The sequence below is a fragment of the Hippopotamus amphibius genome, chromosome 9, assembly GCF_030028045.1.
Source record: "Hippopotamus amphibius kiboko isolate mHipAmp2 chromosome 9, mHipAmp2.hap2, whole genome shotgun sequence".
Lineage (NCBI taxonomy): Eukaryota > Metazoa > Chordata > Mammalia > Artiodactyla > Hippopotamidae > Hippopotamus > Hippopotamus amphibius.
Window position 1 is genome coordinate 49,528,157 of NC_080194.1, and position 19,836 is coordinate 49,547,992.

The following is a 19,836-nucleotide window of genomic DNA, read 5'->3' on the forward strand; positions in this document are numbered from 1 at the left end:
ACGAGGCTTCAACTGAAGAGAGAGGAATGAAGAGCCTTCTTCTACTTTTGGTCTTTGTAACATTTTCTTCCGCATTTCCTGCAGACCGAAAGATGGAAAATGAAGAAAACACACAACTGGCTCAGGTACTGTCTCAATAAATGTTATTAACGATTATCAGTAAAAAAAATTCATTTTACTGACTGTCTTGGGACCTAAAAAGACAGCTAGCTCTTACCGAAGACTCCTGAACTTTCTTGTGAGGAGCTGCTTCCCCTTCCCTTGGCTCTAAGGACATCGAGGAACTTTGAGAGGTAGAGAGTGGGAGTGGGGTGGGGGAGAGGCAGGATTTGCTACAACTGTAAGCAATGTTTACAAGTGAGGAGACAGTGAGAGGAGAAAGGGTCAGCCCTGCAAGAATGGAGATCTCCGTAGAAGCATCTGAAGACCAACCAGGAGGACCCAACTGCAGTTTGGAGCCTCTTATCCCTATACGTATGAAAAACACATTAAAAATTAATCCAATTTGCCATGTTTGGTGAAATTATTTAAATTCGCAAAATGAATAATCACATCTCCTCTAGAAATAGTTTTAAGGAAACACCAAAATGAAAGTAACAGCAAAAATATGTAAGACACAAGATCATTAACACGTAAAAGAAGCTTGTTTCTCTTCTGTGGAAGGTTGGAGTTTCATGGGCTGTATGGGTTTAGACAGTCTGGCCACACATAGCTCAATGAGTTTTTGAAAATTGAAAAAACAGAGTGACTCTTTTCTTTCCTCTTTGTTTTCTTCCTCTCTTGTTTCTTCCTTTGCTCCTTCCTTTCCCTTTTTACTTATTTCCTTTTCCCCTCCTACTACCAAAAAGGATTTCAGAAAATTTTGTTTTATCCTGAGATGGAGATCTGCTCTCCTGGAGTCTGTGTTTTTTCTTTTGTCTTTTTGGTCAGGCGTATCTCAACCAGTTCTACTCTCTTGAAATAGAAGGGAGTCATCTTGTTCAAAGCAAGAACAGAAGTCTCATAGATGGCAAAATTCGTGAAATGCAAGCATTTTTTGGGTTGACAGTGACTGGAAAACTGGACGCAAACACTCTTGAGATCATGAAGAGACCCAGGTGTGGGGTGCCTGATGTGGGTCACTACGGCTACACTCTTCCTGGGTGGAAGAAATACAACCTCACATACAGGTAATGCTTCTGCCCCTAATCTAAAGGAACATAAAAATAATCTCCCAGGAACAAAAACAACAATAGTTTATTTTATTGAGTGCTTCCTGTGTACAGGGCACTTGATAGATTTTATTTATTCCATCCTCCCAAGAAATTTGTGACATAGACAACACTGCTATTGCCACCTTAAACACAGAGAAACAAAGGCTTATTTACACAGCTGTGTCTGGGTTACACAGTTCTTCTCAGCAGACTGACTCTGGCAGATATGCTCTAACCTCTAGCCTCTCTGCCACTTCCGTGAAAGCTCAGGACCAGGAGCACTGCAGTCTGATTGCAGATGCTTAAAGGTACACATGAAGTGTGCTCAAAGGAAAGTGGGGAGACCCTGGAGCACAAGCAGCTCATGTTAAAGGCATGTGTGAGTCAGACTGTCACATCTCAGGTGGACCCCAGACATCTCAAGGAAAGGGACCTGGCTTACTGGCAGAAAGTCGATGAAGTGTGCCCGTGACCTGAGATAGAGGCAGTGACCATGACCACTGCTCTAGAGCCCTCCTGGCTGGCCCTAAATAGACTTTTGATAGTTCTTCCATCATCTTATTGAGCCTTAGGGATTGAGATAAAAATAGGTTTATCAAGATAGGGACTATAAACAAAAGGAAGATATTTTCCTGAGTAACAACCTCTCCATGGTTCTCAAGTGAGACTCTTAATATAGGGCACATACATAAGACTGATTTCCACAAGCCGTTTGAGAAAATAAATCTCAATTCTTTTTAGAAGATATTTATAACACAGTCATATACACAGCAAACACATACATGAGATTAATGATCTCCCACTTAAGATGTGATCTTAGAGAGGCTATTTAACCTCTTTGAGCCTCATTTGTTAAAGTGTGACAATACTACCTGATGAATAGGGCAGATGAAAGATTGAATTCTATAGCATACATAAAAGTACCTTATTTAAATAGTAAAGTATTGTACAAATGTAGCAATAGCACCATACCAAAAGTTATTGCAGCATATGATTGATTAGATTGAAATCATTTTCTTTTTGTAGTATGTGTGTTTACATGCATGTATAACTGCCAATTGATATATTTTTGTTAATTTTTAAGAATCGTAAACTACACTCCAGATATGGCGCGAGCCGATGTGGATGAGGCTATCCAAAAAGGTTTAGAAGTGTGGAGCAAAGTCACTCCGCTAATATTCACCCAGATTTCCAAAGGGATTGCAGACATCATGATTGCCTTTAGAACCCGAGGTAAGGTTTTCAGTAGAGAAAAAAACATGGCTAGTTTCATCTCAGGAGCTTTGAAGACACTGATCTTTTCTCCCCCCTTGAATTGTGTCTCAGTCCACAGTTGGTGTCCCCGTTATTTTGATGGCCCCTTGGGAGTCCTCGGCCATGCCTTTCCTCCTGGTCTGGGTCTGGGTGGAGACACTCACTTTGATGAAGACGAAAACTGGACCAAGGATGGAGCAGGTGAGCCCCATTTTCTTTATGAACAAAATGTTACTATTCATACAAATCCCTAAAAGGAATAGCTTTGCCATTAGTTGCTGTTTACTTCCCAATTTCCCTATGAGTTTTCATATTCCAGATGACACTGATGAAAGTGTTCAATGTCTATTCAGACAATTGTGCTTGTACAGTTCCAGGGCTTCATCCACACAACACCCTCATAAAGTTGCTCATTCTGTTATCATCAGAGCATTTTTCTTACTTATATGCTCATTCATACACAAAGGGCCACTGTGTGCCTGGAACCGTGTAAGGTGTTGTACAGACCACAAAGCTGTACTAGAAAAGTTTCAGCCCTTCACAGGTTCGTGATCTTGTGTGATGTATGAGGCCCACTCACCACCTTACAAGGCAGAATGTGCTGCCTCTTATACCAATGGCAGAAGTCATCTTTGGCTTGAGGGTTGAAAGACACCACTGGGGAGGAGGTCATTCTGAGTCAGTGATTGAAGGATGCTGTGTGGGTTCATGGCCCATAGGAAGTCTGTTTATACACGTGAACCTCCTCTTCTAACTCTTGCCTGTCTGCCAAGGAATTAGACCCCGGTCTTTATATTTGACTTATTTCTTCAGACCAAATAGGTTGATTTTATTTCTCTTAACAGGCCTCCCTGGCACTAAAATAAGAAATATTTTATTACTTTTCAAACAAAAAACAAAACTTTACTGTAGTAAAAATATGTGCCTCAAATGAAGGAGCAGGTTGAGTAGACCCTCAGGTTCTCCCACTCTTTTTTTCTATCATTGAGCACAGTCATCTTGGGTCTAGTGTCTGGTTTCCTGGGTCCCAGGAAAGCGGAGGCTGTGTCTCTCTGGTGGGCAGTATGCAAGGCCACAATTCAGTCTCGAGCATGTAATTCCAGACAGTCTGTGGGTCAGTTTTACAGTTTCTGTGAAACTGAAAGCCAGTGACTCAAAATGATGCACGGCCACTCCTTGCTAATCTGAGCATGTGATGTAATTGTTCTCCCAAGCGCTAGGAAACAAGGAGGGTAAAGAACTCAGTGCTGGCTGGACTTCAGACACCAGGGGAAGTCTGGGATTAGTTGATGCCACCGCCACATGAGTTAACATCACAGACAAGAAAATGAAAGAGGTACCGTGACACCATGATCCAAAACACAGAGGAGTTGAATGGACCATGTCTGTATCTCCTGCTGAGACATGTCCCAGTATTTCTCTGGATTTGGCCTACGGACAGTGTGGATATGCCCAATCAGGCAGTTATAGGAAGTACCCTAGTGCTCACTGAAGTCAGAATGACTCCCCTTGTTCAGCCAGGCTTTACCTCCATATCTAAAGGTAGAGATTAGTCTAAGGTTTCATTGTCATTTTATCCCTGTTAATTCCAATGCTTAGCAGTAAAATTACTATTATTCGTACTGCAACAGGCCCCTTGCCAAAGGGTATGTGTGGGGTGGATTATGAAAAAGTCCAAAGGGTTCTGGGCCTCAAGCTGGCAAAACTTGCTTGAGCAAAGTAGAGGACAAATACAGCCCTTCACTAAGTTCTGGGTGGATAGCCAGGCAACAATACTAAAGTGGGTTGTCTTCTAACTGCTTTACTACATTTCTTCAGGGTTGAAATTATTTGCCCTGGGGGACACCCAATCATATAACTCTTAGCTCACTGACATAGAAGGGAAAACATCTTCCTGTTCTCTAATAAAAACGTAAAATCTCATGCATCTGTAACTTCCATCAGATTTTTAAATAGAAAATTTGGCAATAATGTGTAACATATGATTACCTTCTTTACATATATGTAGGTTCTCTCTGTAGAAAGGGCACAGAAGTCTTAGCGTAACTACCTTAAGAGCAATAGACAACAATTATCTGCTAATCCCACTGCTTCCTAAAGGGAGGACAGTCACTGCATGGTGATGTCAGAGAAATTTCAGCACATAGAGAGGTTTTCCTGAGACGCTCTCAAAGTGAGGCCAGAGTCAAGCCTGTATGTGAATGTAAATGTTCTACGCACACATGTGCACTAAGCAACTGAAACAACTGAGACCACTATGGATGCAGTGTTGGGATGGAGAAGAGTGATGGTCTGTGGCTTGGCTGAACTTACTTGCAGGAAGATGACACAAGTTATCTGTAGAAAAGGTGAAACACCCTGCAAAGCCCCTGCCCTTAGCAAACATTCAGAAAGTGTTTGCCACTGATGATTATGTTGGTGATTATTAGTATTAATACTAATGATGATAATTAGAGTGATTTCTAGGAGAAGAAAAAAATATTCACAAAGGCCCTGATGTCTAACACACAAACTTATCTATTTAGTCACATCTCCAAGAAGGCAGAGATGTTATCTATTTTTATACAGTATCATATGGCCTGTAATATTGTCAGCACATGAGAGATGCTCTACAAATATTTGATAAATGACGTCATTCAACAATCCTTTACTCAGCATCTACTCTGACCCACGCTCTGTGAGAGAAATGGAATATACAATAGTGTACAAGACAGAGACCCTGCCCTCCAGGGGTTTACAGTCTAGAAGGCACACACTATCAAATGGCAATTAAAATTAGTATGAGCAACACTAGGGTAAAGGGAATTATGGCAATGTATAGGAGCACATAAAAGACATTCCAACCCATATACAGAGGTCAGGGAGGAAGTGATGCCAAACCTGAGACTTAAAGGCTCTGTGGGACCTCTGAAGGCAAAGTGGAGTAAAGCGTTCTAGACAGAATAACAAAACCAACTCAAGTACTAGAATTGTGGTGAAAGAGAAGGCTAAAATGGTGAATAACATTCAAGTTTGGACTTTTAGATGACCTGAGCTTGGATTATCTTCTTAAAGAGTCACTTGTCCCATCCCTCTCCAAAAGCACATGCAGTAATATTGCCAGCCAGACAAGGGGCAGCAACAAGAGACAGACTGAAAAGCATGAAAGTCCACAGAAAAATTCTTTGCCATTCCATGTTTGTTTTGTGCAAACATCACTGAACGAGGCTCCATCACAAAAGGCTCAGCTTTTTCCTTAGTGTCCATAGGCTTAGTTGCAAGTCCAAGGACAGTCTTTTATGTACTTAGAACCTAACAGACTGTGAGAGAGACAGAGAAATAAAAAGGCAATTCCAACCATGCATGGTAAAGCCTCTGGTGTGGTTAAGTACAGAGTACTATGATCTTGTATAGGAGGCACATCTAACCATTCTTTCATCCAAATAAAAACTTGGATATCCAGCAACCATTACTAAGCAGTTTATCAGTTACCAGGAATAAAAGATGATTAAGACATGGTCCCTGTACTGAAAGGGTGCACAGCTTGATGAAAGAAATAAACAATGCAGTACTTACCTGCAAAGACAGAATTAAGCACTGAGTCTATGGAAGCCATGAGAGGTGCAATAAAGTCAGCCTGGATAGGAGCTGAGGGATAAGAGAAGCCTCATGAAAGAGATGACTCTGGAGGGGATTCCTGAAGAGTAGTAGGATAGCTAGGTGAAAGGAGGGTGAGAGAGGTAAGGCTCTGGGAGAAGAGATGGAGATGTGGAGACACAGAGATTAGAAAGAACATGGCATAGATGAGAAGCCCAAATGATACAATATAGCTAGCTCATGGAATATGAAAATAAAATATGAGACTGGGAAAAAAAGCAGCCACTAGATCATGGAAGGCCATGTTTAGGTATTTGGACTTGATCTACAGCCAATGGAGAACCTCTGAAGAATATAGGCAGGAGAAACATGATCACTTACAGCAGCCTAACAACAACTAAAAACTGGTGGCTTCTATTTTTTATTACTACTGTCCTTTTCTGAGACACCTGTTTCCTGCCATCTACTTACCCTGGGTTACATTTCTTCATGATGTGACTAATACCAATTATCAGTATTGAAATATTTCCCAGATAAATGATGGTGCATATGTTATAAGAATTATCTGCTGTTTGGCAAGTCTTTTCTTCATTCCCCCTGGTTACTTCCTAATCTCAGATGCAATCATTCTTCTTCTGATTGACTAATGTTGTACTCATGTTCTCCCTGTTTTTGTTAAGGGTTCAGCTTATTTCTTGTGGCTGCTCATGAATTTGGCCATTCACTTGGGCTCTCTCACTCCAATGATCAAACAGCTTTGATGTTCCCAAATTATGTTTCCCTGGATCCTACCAAATACCCACTTTCTCAGGACGATATCAATGGAATCCAATCCATCTATGGTGAGCAACAAATCTGAATACATGTGAACTGAATTGAAAGCTTTCCAGGAAGGAAGTTGAGAAAATCACATCTTGAAATATTATCATGAAGAAAATATTCTCTTGGGTAAGATCCTTCTGTAGGTATTTCCACATGCCTTCTTTATTCACTGAGGTGTTTCTTTTCTCATCAAAGGAGGTCCACCGAAGGCAACTGCTAAGCCAAAGGAGCCCACTGTACCCCGTGCCTGTGACCCTGATTTGACTTTTGATGCTATCACCACTTTCCGCAGAGAAGTAATGTTCTTTAAAGGCAGGTAAACCCATTCCCTTAAACACCTCAACTTCCTATGAAGATTCTTCTTTTCAAGAGATTTGGGGATAAGAGAGTTGTGGGGATAGTGAGAATGTGTGCCATTACTTTCCGTTTTATAACCGCCCATACTGTTTGAATGTTTTAGTCTGTGCACACATCTCTTACTTGTTCCATAAATTAATTTTTAAATGTTTTTAAGCAAATTTTTATTCTTATTTATTTTTTTAAAATGAGTCTTTATTTTTTAATTAATTAATTATTTTTTGGCTGTGTTGGGTCTTTGTTGCTGCGTGTGGGCTTTCTCCAGTGATGGCAACGGGGGGCTACCCTTCTTTGCAGTGCATGGGCTTCTCATTGCAGTGGCTTCTCTTGTTGCAAAGCACAGGCTCTAGGTGCACGGGCTTCAGTAGTTGTGGCACATGGACTCAGTAGTTGTGGCGCACGGGCTTAGTTGCTCCGAGGCATGTGGGATCTTCCCGGACCAGGGCTCAAACCCATGTCCTCTGCATTGGCAGGCAGATTCTTAACCACTGTGCCACCAGGGAAGTCTCTAAGCAAATTTTTTAATTGCCATTAAAGCAGAGTCTACCTTCAGTGACTTCTTAGCTAAAATAATACATCAATCCCAACGGTGCTGGCTTACACCATTTCAGGATCAAATTATTAAATTTTCAAGAATTTTGTAAACTAGTTCGTATCTCTTTGGTAGCTTGAAACTGGCCATGGTTGGAGTATTTACACCCTGGAAATCATCAAATGATTTAACATTAGGTCTTTTACCTACCTGGAGAGCCGGTTGTTAAATACGCATCAACAGACCATTCCTTAAAGTTGGATCAACAAAGCGTTAGCTGTGATAGGAAATCTCTTCTCTCACTATGTATAATTTACTGCACTTAACTTGCAACATGGTGTGTCAGTTGTGTATACCATGACCGTATTTTCAGTACAAGGTATCAGGACATACACCATCTGACAAGGACACAGGGGCAAAAGGAAAAAATATCTGAAATCAGACTCCTTCCACCCATAACTATGCAGCGCTGTAACGGCATGCTGTCACTACCATGCTCCTAATAGCCGAGGCTGAGAGACCACTTGTCAGGGGTGGGTTGCCAGCATGGGAAGGAAAATGGACTGTAAGGACTTTTCAAGTCTTGTTCATAGGCTCACAACTTTATAGCCAGAAGGGAAACCTGAGGAAATATTTAGTCATGCCAATAATGACATTTCTTCATTCTAGCCAACATCAGCACCAGAACATTCTTCTTTGAATACTTGCTGTTGACTTAGTTGGGAATTTCTGCTTTGGCAAAATGAGGTGATTGAGCACACCGAGAACTATTTATGAGATTTCCATGGATAGCTTGCTACTCTAAGTACCCAAAAGAGTGGGCACAAAAGCATGTCCTGACCTGGGTAGTCCAAAGGGTAGAACTGATCTCATAACCACCTAAATTTGCTGAGCAAAATTGTGTTAATGCTATACATCGTTTGAGGAAAATATCAACCAATTAGATAAGGGACAAGTCTAAATTTGTTGTGTTTTCATTGAAATAGATGTATATAGACTGTATATAAAGTATGGTTTTCTAACACAGGCATGTATGGAGGATCTATTATGATATCACTGATGTTGAATTTGAATTAATCTCTTCATTCTGGCCATCTCTGCCCCCTGATATTCAAGCTGCATATGAGAACCCCAAAGACAAGATTCTGGTTTTTAAAGGTAATTTCGCCCATCATTATTCCTCTTCTCCCTCTGGATGCCTGAACTGGTCAGTGGTTATTTTAGTGCAAGGAATATAGTCTTCATGCACAAGCCAAATAGACCGAGATTCTGCCCTGACTTTAGGTTCCTATCATAAAGAATAACTGTCCAAGGATTCTCTGTGGTTGTGAAGAGAAACACCATCCCTACTGCACAGGAGATAAGAAAACTGTATGACAAAAACTGAAAAGTCTTTTTTCTGCCAAATAAAGGTAACCCATCTCTCTTCTATAGTCCCTTTTTACTGGGGTTGCTAGATGTGGCAAATAAAAATACAAGATGCTTTGAATTTCAGACAAACAACAAATAATTTTTTAGTATAAGTATGTCCCTTGAAATATTTTGGATGTACTTTATACCAAAAATTAGTCATTGTTTATTTGAAATTCAGTTTCAATTGTTATATTCAAATTAGCAACCCTACTTTTTTTTTTTTTTTTTTTTTTATTTTATTTTATTTTTTTGGGGGGTACACCAGGTAGCAACCCTACTTTTTATATGGATTTCACCAGATTACTTGCCTTTGAGAACACTTGCATGCTGAATTTAGGAGAACACATCTAAATATACTTGACGGTTTTGTCAGAGTCAGAAAAGAATCAATACGATGAACTCAATTGACATGGATATACACACTATTAACTATAGGTATATCTTATTTGTGTAGTGTTAATGATGTAAGTAGCTAAAGAGAGTGTTAAGAATAATGGAGAAATAAGACTACTAAATCTCTAAGCATTGAACCTGAAAGGAACTAGGCATCTAATTATTTTCAAACTTCTTAAGACAGCTAGTTCTCCCTTTAGGAAATAAATCAGAAGATAATCACTTTTTCTCTTCCTAGATGACAATTTCTGGATAATCAGAGGGTATGCTGTCTTGCCAAATTATCCCAAATCCATCCACACACTTGGCTTTCCAAGACAGGTGAAGAAAATTGACGCAGCAGTCTGTGACCGCAACACAAGAAAAACCTACTTCTTTGTGGGCATTTGGTGTTGGAGGTAAGTTTAAAGGCAATTGACGCATCTTTTTATTCTGGAGAAAAATATTCAGATAGCATCACTTTAACACGGGCAAAAATGAAACTAACCTACAGTCTTCCTAAAGTGTTATGTTGAAGGCAATCTCAGGTGGATGGCATTCACCAAACAAAAGAATGTTTCAATCAGTTCAAAGGTCTTTCTCCAAGTTAAAAAAAATAAAGATAAAATAACAAAGCTGGTAATGCCAACCAAACTGCCAATGACAAACATATCCAGTCAAAATCTTTGAAATTCCAGGATGAGGTCTTATTTTGATTTAACAGTTCCTCACAATAGCATCAATCCCACAAATTATGTGGCTTTTTTCCCTCATAATTCCTTGTTTTCAAGACACCATAAGTGATTTAACCAAACATAATCTTTGCCAGATTTTTTTTATTACTGATCCAACTTGTTTTCTTCGAGTAGGACAATTTTTTTTCTACATCCTTGCTTGACTCCAACTTGGGCATTAAAAAGTAAGCCCCACCCCCTGCCCCAAACAAAGATCCCATGAAAACCTTTCAAATCCATGTCTCCAGGTACGATGAAGTTACCCAAACCATGGACAAAGGGTATCCACGGAGGGTGGTAAAATATTTTCCAGGAATCAGTCTCCGAGTGGATGCTGCTTTCCAACATAAAGGTAAGCATCAGTGCATGGCTATTAGGATACTTGGAAGACTTTGCTGATGGTGAAAGAAGACAGCATGAAAACTTAAATATTTCCATTTTAATGTCATTCTATCACTCCTGAGTACGTGTAAATAATAATAAACTTTAATCTGAGGGCCTTATCAAAAACTGTAATAAGTCCTGAATTATATTCTCTGTTTTACTATTTCAAAACTGCAATAAGTACCAAAATTAATTATCATTGATCCAAGATACATAATAAAGATACCCTCTGAAGAGTTTTAAGTGTGAAAAATGACTAAGCATGTGAACTGAACAGTGATTCTCAATCTTAATGTACATAGTTTAATATACCCAGCTTGGGATTTGTGTATGAAACTCCAAGTTCCTTAGAGTTTCTGAGGCAGTGGGATTGTGAGTAAGATCCAGGAATCTACAGTTTTAAAGGAGCCTCAGGCAACTTAATGCATCAGTTAGGCTACTACATTTCAAAGGCAACAAACCAGACCATGGAGTAAGCTGGAGTCTAAAAATGTTTTTGAGTAACGCCATCTTTTATTCTAGTGAAATCTAACACAGAACCTCAAAACCGAAAACAGTTAAACAAGAGCAATGCTAGGAAAATGAGGATGTAGGGACCATGGCCATTCTCACAGGGGCCTCTTTCTCTCCCTCAGTGACACTTCTTTGAAACCTAATTTGAGAACCTCTCGCATAAACCACAGTCTGACGAGAAAGGAATGAACCCCTTGAAATTCGTATTTCATACCTGGGCTTTTTCCTCGGGGAAATAAAACTAATAATATTTTTCATATGACTGAGCAAAGTAAAAAGTATCTACACAGTTTATATAGTCACACATCTTTCCTCCTCATAGAATGCTCAGTTATTTTATTCTATACTCATAAAATTAAAAGGTGTGGAACCACTGTATGGTGGTGCAAGATAACTAACCATGATTCTCTCTCTCTCCAGGATTCTTCTATTTCTCCCGTAGATCAAAGCAATTTGAATATGACCCTAAGGCAAAGAACGTTACCCGAATAATGAAAACCAATACTTGGTTTCAATGTAGAGAACCATTCAACTCATCAGCTGATTTTACTGTCAGGGAGGAAGACGTACATTCCGGAGGAGCGGAGATGTCTTATCATAAGAATTTAAACTTGCTTATTTTCAGTGTTGTGCACGTGCTGGAAAAAAGTTACAGTTATCAATAAATTCATAGACCTACAATAAACCTCAAGGGGTCTTTTAATGTGAACTCTGCTTCCAAGCAGAAGAGAACTGTTCTTTAACATCAAGTCCCCGGTCCTAGTTCCAAATATCTGTCGAATGAAGAGTCAAACAGCTCTTTTAGCTGCCTGATCCTTTTTACAGGAAGTATAAACACAACTCTCACAGGACTTTAAACCTATTTTATGCTTTGCAGACTTGAAGAAGTAAGCCATGTGTCTTATAATAACAAGCTACTAAAGGCATTTATTAAACCAACCTTCAGCATTCTCTTTTGTCTGGACCTTTGGAGTCGGAGAGGCTGGATAAACGGCATTCCTTATCCCTACCCGTGTTCTGAACCCACTGAGAAATAACATACAGTTGAGAGAGTAAAATACCACCTTCACTATTGAAAAGCTTGTACTGGAGAATGTATCTGGGGACAAGCAAGTTTCCTAATGTCAAATTCTAGACTGAGCCATACTTACTCATAAGTCATGGAAAGAACTGGAAAGCACAATGCCTCCCCAACAAAAAGGGAGCTGCCTACAGACTGCACGGAGCCCAAAGAGAAAGAAACAGGGATGGAGCTACATGTGCCTAGTTTCTGCTCCCAAATTCACCAATCAAATAAGTTATTCCACCTCCCAAAGAGAGGAGTGAGAGCCTAGAGACATGTAGGAAGTGTTACACTAAAGATGATCCCCCAACAATTAAGAAACTAGCAGAAGCAGGAAAGCAGTGTTCCCGGCAGCCCCCCTCCCCCAACCCTCAACATAGACCAGTGCGTTGAACCGTTCCTCAGCAAGTTTAAAAGCAAGTTTTGTGCACATTGATCTCACAAACGAGAAACGAAGAGATTTCCTGTGCTTCCTGTGTATACGGGTCACCTGGGCTTAAACCTATTGGTGGAAAGTTCCTGTCCTCTTTGTATGTATCTGTTGTATGTTTAGAAACCCAACCGTGTATCTGTTGGTTAAGTTTTACCTTTACATCCTCAAAATTAAATTCTTAGCAAAGCTCTACGTGAATTTTCTACCCAAAAGATGGGAGGTTGTCAGCTGAACTTGATCCTGATTAGGTGATAGATTGAGTAGGTGTCAAATGATAGAAAATAAGCACAGAAAATCTTGGGAATTCCTACAGCTAGTTCTCCAACTCACACATTTTTTTCCTTGAGTTAAGTATTACCAGATTCTTAAAAGAAAGGGATATAGAAAAGAGTGATTACATGTTTGAAAGAGAAAGTAAATCTTAAGACGTACAGCCTAATACATAGCATGTAGGAGGTAGTAGGTTAGTCTTTGAAAAAAAAAATTGTGCTGAAATAATCAAATACCCAAACATGTTTAAAAAAAGAAAAACAAAATACGTCAATTCTTAACTCACATTGTTCACAAAAATTAACTAAAAATGGGCATAGCCCTCTAAATAGAGCTAAAATTTTAAGCTTCTAGAAGAAAATATTTTTTTAATGTTGTGGCCTTAGATTAAGCAAAGATTTTTAGAAAGGACACAAAAAGTATAAACCATAAAAGAAAAAAATTTATGAATTAAGCTTCATCAACATTTAAAAACTTTGCTTTTCAAAAAATAAAGAAAAACCAAACATTGGGAGAAAATATTTTCAAAACATATATCTGATAAAGTATTTCTAGCCTGAATATATAAAGAATTCTTATAACTCAAAAATAAGAAGACAAACAGCTCTTTTTTAAATGGCTAAAATATTTGCTGTGTGAGTGGCAAATAAACACATGAAAAGGTATTCAGCATCTTAACCATTAGGAAAATGCTAATTAAAACCACAGTGGGTTTGGGAGGGGGCAGGGGGTGAAGGGGAAGCTGAGAAGAAGGGAGAGAGTAGCACAGACATATATATACTACCAACTGTAGAATAGATAGTAAGTGGGAAGTTGTTGTATAACAAAGGGAGTCCAACTCGAGGATGGAAGATGCCTTAGAGGACTGGGATGGGGAGGGTGGGGGGGACTCGAGGGGGGGAGTCAAGGAAGGGAGGGAATACAGGGATATGTGTATAAAAACAAATGATTGAACTTGGTGTACCCCCCAAAAAATAATAAATAAAATTAATTTAAAAAATTTAAAAAAAACAAGAGTTTTATGCACAAAAATGTTCATTTTAGCTTTATTTTTTAGCAGTGCAAAACAAGGTACACTATTGTAAAAGATTTTAATAAATTATGCTACCCAATCAAAAAAAAAAAAAAAACCCACAGTGGGATATTACTACATACCCATCAGAACGGTTAAAATTTAAAAGACTGAAAATACCAAATGTTGATGAGATATAGAGTAACTGGAACTCTCTTAGAGTGTTGGTGAGAATGGAAAATGATGCAACCATTTTGGAAAATAGTCTGGCTGTTTCCTACACAGTTAAACATATACATGTCATGTGACCCAATGACCTCACTCCTAAGTCTGTATCCAAGAAAAATGAAAACATGCTCATATGATTGGTTGCACATAAATGTTCATGATAGCTTTATTTATGATATCTAAAACCTGGAAGCAATCCAAATGTCTATCAGTTGGTAAACGAATAAACAAACTGTGGTACACCCAGTGGAAAACTACTCAGCAATAAAAAGCAGCAAATGAATGGCACATGAAACAATATGGATGTCTCACAAGCATTATGGTAAATGAAAGGAGACAGACGCAAAAGACCACATATCATCTGATTTCATTCACGTGAAAAATGAGACAAGGCGAAACTATAACGATAGAACACAGATGGCTGGTTGCCAGGGGCCTGACGTGGAGGAAGGGATTGACTACAAAGGAACGTGTGTGATGGAAATGGTCAATATCACAATTATGGTGGTGGTGGCACTACTGAATATATTTTTTTAAGACTGTACACCTAAAATTAGTGAGTTTTATTATATGTTAATTCTATTTTGATGTCGCTTATTAGAAACAGTAGTGCAGCTTAGTACTTAACATGAAATAGATTTTCAAATGTTGATCAGGCTTGTTTTGTTTCCTTATATCTATTCACAGTTCTGTGGCATAAATACCTGTGATATTTGGAGAGCATCTGAAATTGCACTCAGATTTGCCTATGGGTGGTTACTTTCTCCTTGATTTTCAAGAAAAAAATTGATTCAACTATAAAAATAATCCTCTTTTCAACCCAGTAGAGTATCTTAAAACAGTTTTCCAAGGACTCTATGTTGACTATTAGAGCTGTATTAAAGATTTATAAGTATAACCCAGAAGTCAGGTGATATCACTCATCCTTTGATACATAAATGAACTTGACTTCGAAAAGCCTATGGAGTTTTCAAAGGTCCTCCACCAAGCAACTGGCAAAAAGCATTCTTATTCTTAATGGCCTTTAGCCAACCCACCCCCCAGTCATCTCACCAGTCACTTTTTGCCTGGACTCCACCCTCCTGCTGGTCTGTCTGACCTTCTCCCTGCTTTGCCCTCTACAAGGAACCCAAGTTCCTCCTTATTTAATTATTTTTCTTTTTACGCATAAAGCAGTTAAGTTGTAACTTTGTTTATTGTCTCTTGAACATGCCATCGGGGCCTCCCTTTTCTTTGAAAAGCAGCTTAGTTTTTCTCCTAGAGAAGAGTACCAAAATACACTTTGACCTTGCTTCATAAAGAAGATGTTTTAGTTTCCCTTTGCTAGCTTGGAGGCTGGGGAAGAGTATGGACTCGGGGGCCAGACTGCTTAGGCTTGAATTTGTGAAAGGAAGATAATATGAGACCCAGACTCTGAACAACTAGTCACATACAAGCACGTAGATTCAGCATAGTGTCTGATGAGTGAGAGCCATTGTTATTGTAATTAGGTAAGTTAAACAGTTTATCCAAAAGTAAGTTAAACAATCTAGCCAAAAGTGCAAACAGCTGGAAAAACTAGAAGCCTGCTGTACCATACACATACTGGGAACAAATTCACTGCAACAGCAAACTTTGCTCCGGTTTGCTGTGTCCTTTCTGGTTTTCTCAAGGACCTGTGATGGGGTCTTGAAAGAAAGAAACAGCTTTAAAAACAAGCATGAACAAGACTATGTGAACAAATAGTCATTCACGTTGGAGATTTGAGCAGCTGAGATGGAACAAAAAAAAATTCACACACAGAGAATGTATTGAATTCTTCTTGACTCAGGACAGAGAAATTCATCACAACCTTTCTATTATGCCTCATGGAGGGACTCTCCTGAGACTCACGCCTGAATTAATCATTTGTCCCAGAGGAAAATATGATGATTTGTTGTTTGGTCTTGAAATTATTTCGAACACATGACATATGTTTAGGCTTGAAATGCAGCCCCTTGTTTGTCTTCACGCATAGAGAATCTTAAAAAGGAAGATCAGTACCTAAAAAAATCTTCAACATACTTAAATTGGTCATAAAATCATAAGTTTTGGGTCTTTATTCACTCACTACTCAATACCACCATCTATTCAAAGTTTCCATGTGAAGATAAAAATCCACTTTGAATTACTTAGAGTTAGAATTTGATCTCTAAGAACATCAAGAAAATATAAACAAGACAGTCAACAGTGAATTTAAGACCTCCTTACACTGGTAAGTTTCCAGAACAGAGAATTGTTTCCGTCTGACTACTATTTATGCTTTCATGCAGTATTTATTGCTTAATTGACCATAAAGCCAGGTTTGGTTTTAATCTTGAGATGTGACAAAGTAATGATTTTTGTCCATTTTTTATGAATTATAGTGCTCAATTTTACTAATAAGAAGTAGAAGCATTTATTTTCAAAGTCATTTTATTTTTTTTGATACACTGCATTTACAATTTCAGGTTTCATGAACTATTTTTAAAACTTAGAAGCAAAAAGAACCAAATAGGAAGCATTTCAAATGACAAATTCATGAAGATGAAATGGAAACTAAATGAGTGTAAAAGCCTCAGGAAATATGATCCTAGGGATGTGAAGGAACCACATGTGAAAATGCATCAAAACTTACAAGGTTCTTCACATCAGCACGATCTTCTCGGGAGTCTTGTGTTAGAAGCTCTGCTCTGATGGATTTCATCTCGGATGGCATATTGTTACTTTTCACATAACAGTTACCTCGGTATTACAATTGTAAATCAGTCTCAGTTATTCAATATATGTTTATCTACTGCCAGTATAAGTCAGATGCGCAGTCTATTGAGGCACATTCTTTCATTCACCAAATATTTACTGAGTGCCTGCTCTGTGCCAGGCACTGTTTTAGGAGCTGGGGATATACACAGTAGTGAACAAAGCAACAAAGCCCCTGCATTCGTGGACTGTATTCCAGTCAAAGTAGAGACATTAAAAATAGGCAAAAAAGTGTACATATGTCAAGGATGATAAATGCTCTGAGGAAAGGTAGAGAGCAGATTGTGCGGGTGCTGGGCCTGCTTGCCTTGGAGTTGGTTCCCTGGCTCAGGACCAGGTGGTGGGTGCTGCCCCCTGCAGGCTAAGCACAGGTCTCAGTGAGTTCACCCAACGAGAGGCACCGAGAGCCCAGAGGGCAGGTGGGAGAAGCGGGCATCTGAGCGGTGGCTGTCTCCCCTGTGCTTCAGCTCTGCACAGCCACTGAGCTGCCCGCTCCTGCCAGGTGAGAGGGGTGGCTTTCTCCCACCTCCATGGGGGATGGGACTAACAATTCCCTACTGCTTCTAACTCCTAGGCTGCTTCTTTATCTCCTCTGGCTTCTCAGCCATCACTCATAGAACTAATTCCCTGCATTGAATCCCTCCTGTTTCAAATACTCAGAGCGATTTCTGTTTTCCTGTTGACACTTGACTTGATACTTTTTGAGTATGGGGATAGAGTGTGGCAGATGTGGAGTGTTTGCAGGAGAATTACACAGAGCTCTTGGTGAAGACCTGAGACCCATAACTGAAGGAAATGAGCAGGCAAACCAGCTTGGGGAACACAGCACCCCAGGAGGAACAGTTTGGGACAAAGGCCCTGAGGCTTAGCTGCAGAACAGTGACGAGGCACCCATGACCCAGAGAGAATTGAGGCAGGGATAGAGGGAAGAGATGAAGTTGGAGAAGTGGCAGGGACACAGATGATGTAGGGCCTCACAGGCCTTTATATAGACCTTAGATTCTAGAGAGATTTAAGAAGAGAAACAACATTATTATTTGATTTGTATTTTAAAAGCATCACTGGCTGCTCTGAGGACATCAAACTGTAGGAGCAAAAGAGCAGAAACAGGAGGTGTGTATCTGCAACAGCAGATGATGGTGGTAGCAGTGAGAAGCCTGAGTATGTACTTTGAAGGTGGGACCCACAGAACTTGCTACTTGATTGGGTGAGTGATGTGATATGAAAAGAGGAGTCACGTATAACCCAACTTTGTTTCTGAACAACTGGAAGAATGGAGTGTCCATTCAATGAGGTGGGGACCAAGTCTGAGGGAGGAACAACTCTAAGGAGAAAACCAAGATGTCCAGTAGGCAGCTGGATACACAGGTGTGAAGCTGAGGGGAAAGGCTGAGCATGGGGGGATCCATCTTGGGGTTACCGTGTAGACACAGGATCAGATTAGGTCACCTAGGCAGTGACCCAGATAAAGACAAGAAGAAATTGAGAATTGATCCCTAGTCATTGACAGATTAAATATTAACTGTGTTGTGCATTTTTTGATCCTTGCAGCATTTCTACTTATGTACGTGGGCACGTCCTTCCAGTTGGGTGTGCGTTCATACGTCAACAGTGTATGTCACAGTTATATGTATATATATATATCTCACACATTTTTATCAATGTGGAAAAATCTACGAAATGAGAAAGCTTCCATCATGCCATCTTGAGGAGAGACTTACTGTCTGTGGTGTAGGAGGACTCTGCCTCACCTCCTTGCCGAAAGGTCTGCAAGCTGAGTTTCTGGCCTTGTGAGCTATTGTGACTTTATCTTAATTAGCATTACAAACATTGACATTTTTTCTTTTTCTATAAGAATGAAACCTGTTTTAAGAAACAACAAAAAGAATCAATGCAAGAATTTAAAATTAGAGGTAACATTTCTAAAGAACCTCACTTGATCATTTTCCACCTCAGTCATTGCATTCAGATTAGGAAAACATCCTGCTCTCAGATCTAACTCCTGGTGACAAGAACAGCACGATATCAGAACAGAGTACCTACCCTGTTTGAAACAGATTCTCAAGTGGAAAAAGGGGTCTCCATTTTTAAGCCCTTGTCTTCACTGTTAAAGATAGTTTATCTGCAGCTAGTTCTATAAGGACTCATAGCAATAAACACAATAATACAAGTTACTTTATGGTATCTCATTTATCCTCATAACAATCCTATAAGGGTGGGTATTGTTGCATTTTATAAATGAAGAAATGGGATTTAGAGAGAGAATTTTTCTTGCCCAAGATCACAAGATAAATGTCAGAGCCCAAATCATGTCTCATATAGTCACATTTTCAGTGTTCTCATGGAATATCAATGTTCTAATACTCATGTCCTGTACTCACCACTACTCAAAACAAAATGAAACAAAATAGACATTTTCTATTTACCAATAAGAGCCTGATTCTCCTGTTCACCCCCCAAACTGCAGCAGCACCCAGCAGGCTGCATTGCAACATGTTCCCTGGTTCTTCTGCAATATGTTTCACCAAAGTTCTGATTTCATGATTGCTGTGGTTTATTTTCTCAATGTGTGTAAAGGAAAAGGAAAGAACACAGTACAATCCCTGTTAAGCAATCCCACCACACACCAAGTGACCAAAGACAATAACCCAGGCTGTGCTGGACCCAGTGGTGCCTGCATCCTTCCATGAAAACACTCCTGCTGAATGCAATTGTCAGAGACGCTCTGGGAAACCCAAATGTCTCAATTCTTCAGCCTCTTGGGCACGGACTCCCTTACTTTACAGTAATTAAAAAAAAACTAAAAATATTGGCTTGCAAGTTATTTGTACAGAACTACATAAGCAAAGTATGGTAATGATGATTAAAAGTTTGTATTTCACTAACTGTTTTCACATCCATGATCTTATTTGGTTCTCAAGAT

The 19,836-nt window shown here is 39.4% G+C and overlaps 1 protein-coding gene across 5 annotated transcripts; it reads left to right on the top strand.

The window, feature by feature from the left end:
* MMP27 (matrix metallopeptidase 27) lies at positions 1–12,669 on the top strand. Of its 5 annotated transcripts, none has more exons than XM_057748957.1 (10): positions 1–125; positions 931–1,169; positions 2,278–2,426; positions 2,520–2,648; positions 6,704–6,865; positions 7,041–7,161; positions 8,762–8,892; positions 9,779–9,938; positions 10,502–10,605; positions 11,571–12,669. In XM_057748957.1, exons 1-10 carry the CDS (start codon positions 27–29, stop codon positions 11,813–11,815), a joined length of 1,539 nt encoding a protein of 512 aa, XP_057604940.1. In that variant the 5' UTR covers positions 1–26; the 3' UTR covers positions 11,816–12,669. The 5 variants fall into 5 exon arrangements, with proteins under 5 accessions (XP_057604940.1, XP_057604941.1, XP_057604945.1 ...); XM_057748959.1 differs by having other exon boundaries at positions 5–125; positions 965–1,169; XM_057748961.1 differs by having other exon boundaries at positions 7–125; positions 1,049–1,169.
* Positions 12,670–19,836: the final 7,167 nt, after the last annotated feature.